Raw genomic sequence first — 3438 nt, 5'->3', positions numbered from 1 at the left:
AATAAATAAATAAAATAAAAAGATGCGTGGTCAAGAAAGGAAAGATAATTGCCCTACTGTAAGGTCAGACAGGGCAGAGTAGGGTTGAAGTAGAAACAAAGATTATGTATATCCTACATTGGCTCATAGAGACATCTAGAAAATCCTTCATAAGGCTTGATGTTGTTGTTATATGCTGTCGAGTCGTCTCCCGACTTATAGCAACCCCTCCTTGGCTTTCTGAGATGGTATCTCTATGGAAGTAGATTGCCCAATCTTCCTTCTGAGGAGTGGCTGGTGGGTTTGAACCACCAACCTTCTGGTTAGCAGTCAAGTGCCTTAGGTACTATGCCATCAGGCTTGGACATCATTAATATAATCTTCCCCTGCATTTTAAAACATATGACTGGGGTTAAAATAACTTCTTAAAAAAGACATCCTTTTCTATATCTAGTTTCTCATCATCTTTTAAGCAAAATAAAAAACCCCTTGCTGTCGAATCAATTCTGACGCACGGTGACCCTGTCGGGCAGAGTAGAACTGCCCATAGAGTTTCTAAGCTATAATCTTTACAGAAGCAGACTGCCACATCTTTCTCCCAAAGAATGGCTGATGGGTTTACACTGCCAACCTTTGGTTAGCAGCCAAGCGCTTAATCACTTTGCCACCAGGGCTCCTTTAAGTGAAATAGTAAACAAAAATAAATTTAAGTTTAAAATATAAAAACATTACTGATGAACATTAAAGCACTTACGATGGTCGATCCTCAAGAATCAGGGCAGTGGTAGACAGGGGCTCAAATTCAACATTTTTACGTCTTGAAGACTGAGGTGGTGGTTTACACGTCCTCCCGGTTCGTGCTTCATATTCCTAGAGTAAATAAAAATATTCTTTATGTAGAGATTTTTTTTTCCCATTTTTTGTTTGGATTATTAAATCTGTATTACTAAAGATGCAATCCTATAACGAGAAAAGGGCACACACAATTGCTACACTAATTTGGTAAAAATAATAATAGATAAGAAATACAATTCACTTTTTTTCCCCTCACACAATCTAAATTATGAATTTATATTACATACAAAATATCAAAGTACATAAAGATGGGGGAAATAGAAATGTGTTAGATCAATTAATGTGTTAGGTTCTTGATTGCTTTGTATGTTATCTGCTATCCACATTCAACTCTGAGTAATGTACAAGCAGATAAGCCTATACTCATTATCACTGGTGAAAATGTTACAAAATACAGACGATCTAGTTATGATGCTTTGAACATCTCCCTCAAGGGTGACAATGAATCTGTAATCAAATGCTGGTTTTGAATTTCAACTGACTGTAAATCTAACAACTACAAATCTACCTACTCACTTTAAATTCAAACAATACTTCACCAATTTATCTTATGTAAAAGTATGTCCAAAGACTCTGTCAAGTGCTTCACTAAAATTAAGGTCTTTCTCAATAATGACCAGAATTATTGGTCAGATGGAGTCCGGTGGGACCCCAATACTATGGCCCGGGGATACACTTCGGCCCTGGAATAAAACTCACTCCCAGGAGCTGGCTCTCAGCCCAACAATAAATAAGACGTACACACACGCCATTCAACCCAGGGTGATGCACCCACATAATCTTGGAGCAATCGACCACAGGGTACCAGAAGGGCGACATTCGCAAGGATGAAATGCAGGACACACAGGAGTGCATAACTATGACGGGTTGCGGTGTGTGTGGGGGTGTAGATGACTGGGAAGGGAGGGGAGGAGAGTGGGTTAGGGTTGGGGATGGTAAATGGGAAGTGAAACCAAATGTAATGAAATGTTGAATGTAAAGCAAACTCTGCTCTGTAAATCTGCACCTAAACCACAATAATAAAAAAATAAATAAAATTAAGGTGTCTATAGTAGTTGTCTAATTCATCTACAGTGACAGTTCTATTGAAAAAATGAAGTTAATTTGCCATGATATACTCTTGGTGGACACATTTAAATTTTTATATTAGAGCATTCTTTTTTTTTATGTTGTGATTTGGGTAAAAGTTTACAGAGCAAATTCACTTCCCCTACAGCAGTTGACATACACTCTGTCTCCTGACATTGACTACAATTTACCCCAACACAAGTGCTCCCCTCCCACTTCCACCCGATAGTTACCTCTTCCCTGTGTGCATCCCTTCATGCACTCCTGCCCCCTGAGTTATCTCCCTTTGCATAAACAGCCCTTCTTTCTCCCATGATTGTTCTAGTAGAGCCTTCTTTTATAAATGTCCACGAACTCCTGCTGAAAATTTGCTCTAGAAATTTGCCAAAGATCAGTAACAAGCCTACTGGCTTGCAAATTCTAGAATGCAGATTTTCTCCTTTCTTTAAAAAAAAAAAAAAAAATCAAGCTATGCTTTCACAAGCAGAACTGCCACAGGCCACTAGAGAGGACATTAATTTAAATGAAGAGTTGAATGTATTATTCAGGTGTTTCACTGACCAGCTGCTTAATGACCATGCCTGTACTGTTTTCATCATATTACTATATCTTTTCCAACTCAAAGACTATTTCTCCCCTCTGAATCATACAGTTGCAAAACATGAACTGATGATTCCATCCCTCTTAAAAATTTGGCAATCTTCTTGAAGCTTATTCTTCTTGAGATATTACCTTTAAAAACAATTTATGTTGTGTGACACATTTTCTATGAACTTCAGCTTCCTTTGTGGGTCCTGCCACTGTTCATAAAGGTTTGTACTATTGTTTAGTAATTATCTTTAGTTCTGCATCTCTCTATCCGTCTACTAAATCTATGTGTTATTAATGTGAGAGTTGCCTTATATAACCACACTGGGCTTTCAGAGACTTCTCCCTGCTCAAAGTATTCAGGATTATGTGTGTTTATTTTTATTAACTCTCATTTAAAGTACCACAGTTTTTCAGAGTCAAAACCATGTGGTAAATTTGGAAGTGGTGATGGCTGAACAACATGATGTACCTATTTAATGTCACTGAACTATACATGTGAAGGTTGTAGAAACAGTAAATGTTCTGTTATATATATTTACCACGATTAAGTATGCATATACATACATAGGAGGGCCATATGAGTTGGGTCCGAATCGATGGCAAACAACAATAACAACATGGGGGAGGGGAATCATACTTTTTGTTTTTTAGCTTTTTTGAAATTTACTTTCCAACCTTCTAGGATACAAAGAAGAATCACCGATAGTTGGAAAATTTGGCCTTGGTGACAGAAATAATGCTGGAACTTGGATGGTAGAATTTTGCAAGACCAGTAACTTGTTCATTGCAAACACCTATTTTCAACAACACAAATGGCAGCTGTACACGTGGACTTCACCAGAAGGAACACACAGGAATCAGATTAACCACATCTGTGGCAAGAGGCAGTGGAAAAGCTCAATATCTCCAGCCAAAACAAGGCCAGGAGCTGATTGTGGAACAGAC

General features: G+C 38.0%; 1 protein-coding gene across 1 annotated transcript in view; it reads right to left on the bottom strand.

Annotated features, from left to right (window-relative positions):
* Window positions 1-3438, bottom strand: part of TBC1D12 (TBC1 domain family member 12) — a 134686-nt gene that overhangs the window by 49529 nt on the left and 81719 nt on the right. The window contains exon 3 of the mRNA XM_007951297.1: window positions 734-849. Coding sequence (XP_007949488.1) covers window positions 734-849 — 116 coding nt within the window. The remainder of the gene's footprint in view (window positions 1-733; window positions 850-3438) is intronic.

The sequence above is a fragment of the Orycteropus afer genome, unplaced genomic scaffold (assembly GCF_000298275.1).
Source record: "Orycteropus afer afer isolate SDZICR_OR568_19922 unplaced genomic scaffold, OryAfe1.0 scaffold00293, whole genome shotgun sequence".
Lineage (NCBI taxonomy): Eukaryota > Metazoa > Chordata > Mammalia > Tubulidentata > Orycteropodidae > Orycteropus > Orycteropus afer.
Note: the sequence above shows the minus strand (reverse complement) of the source record. Positions and strands in the feature narration are given on the sequence as shown.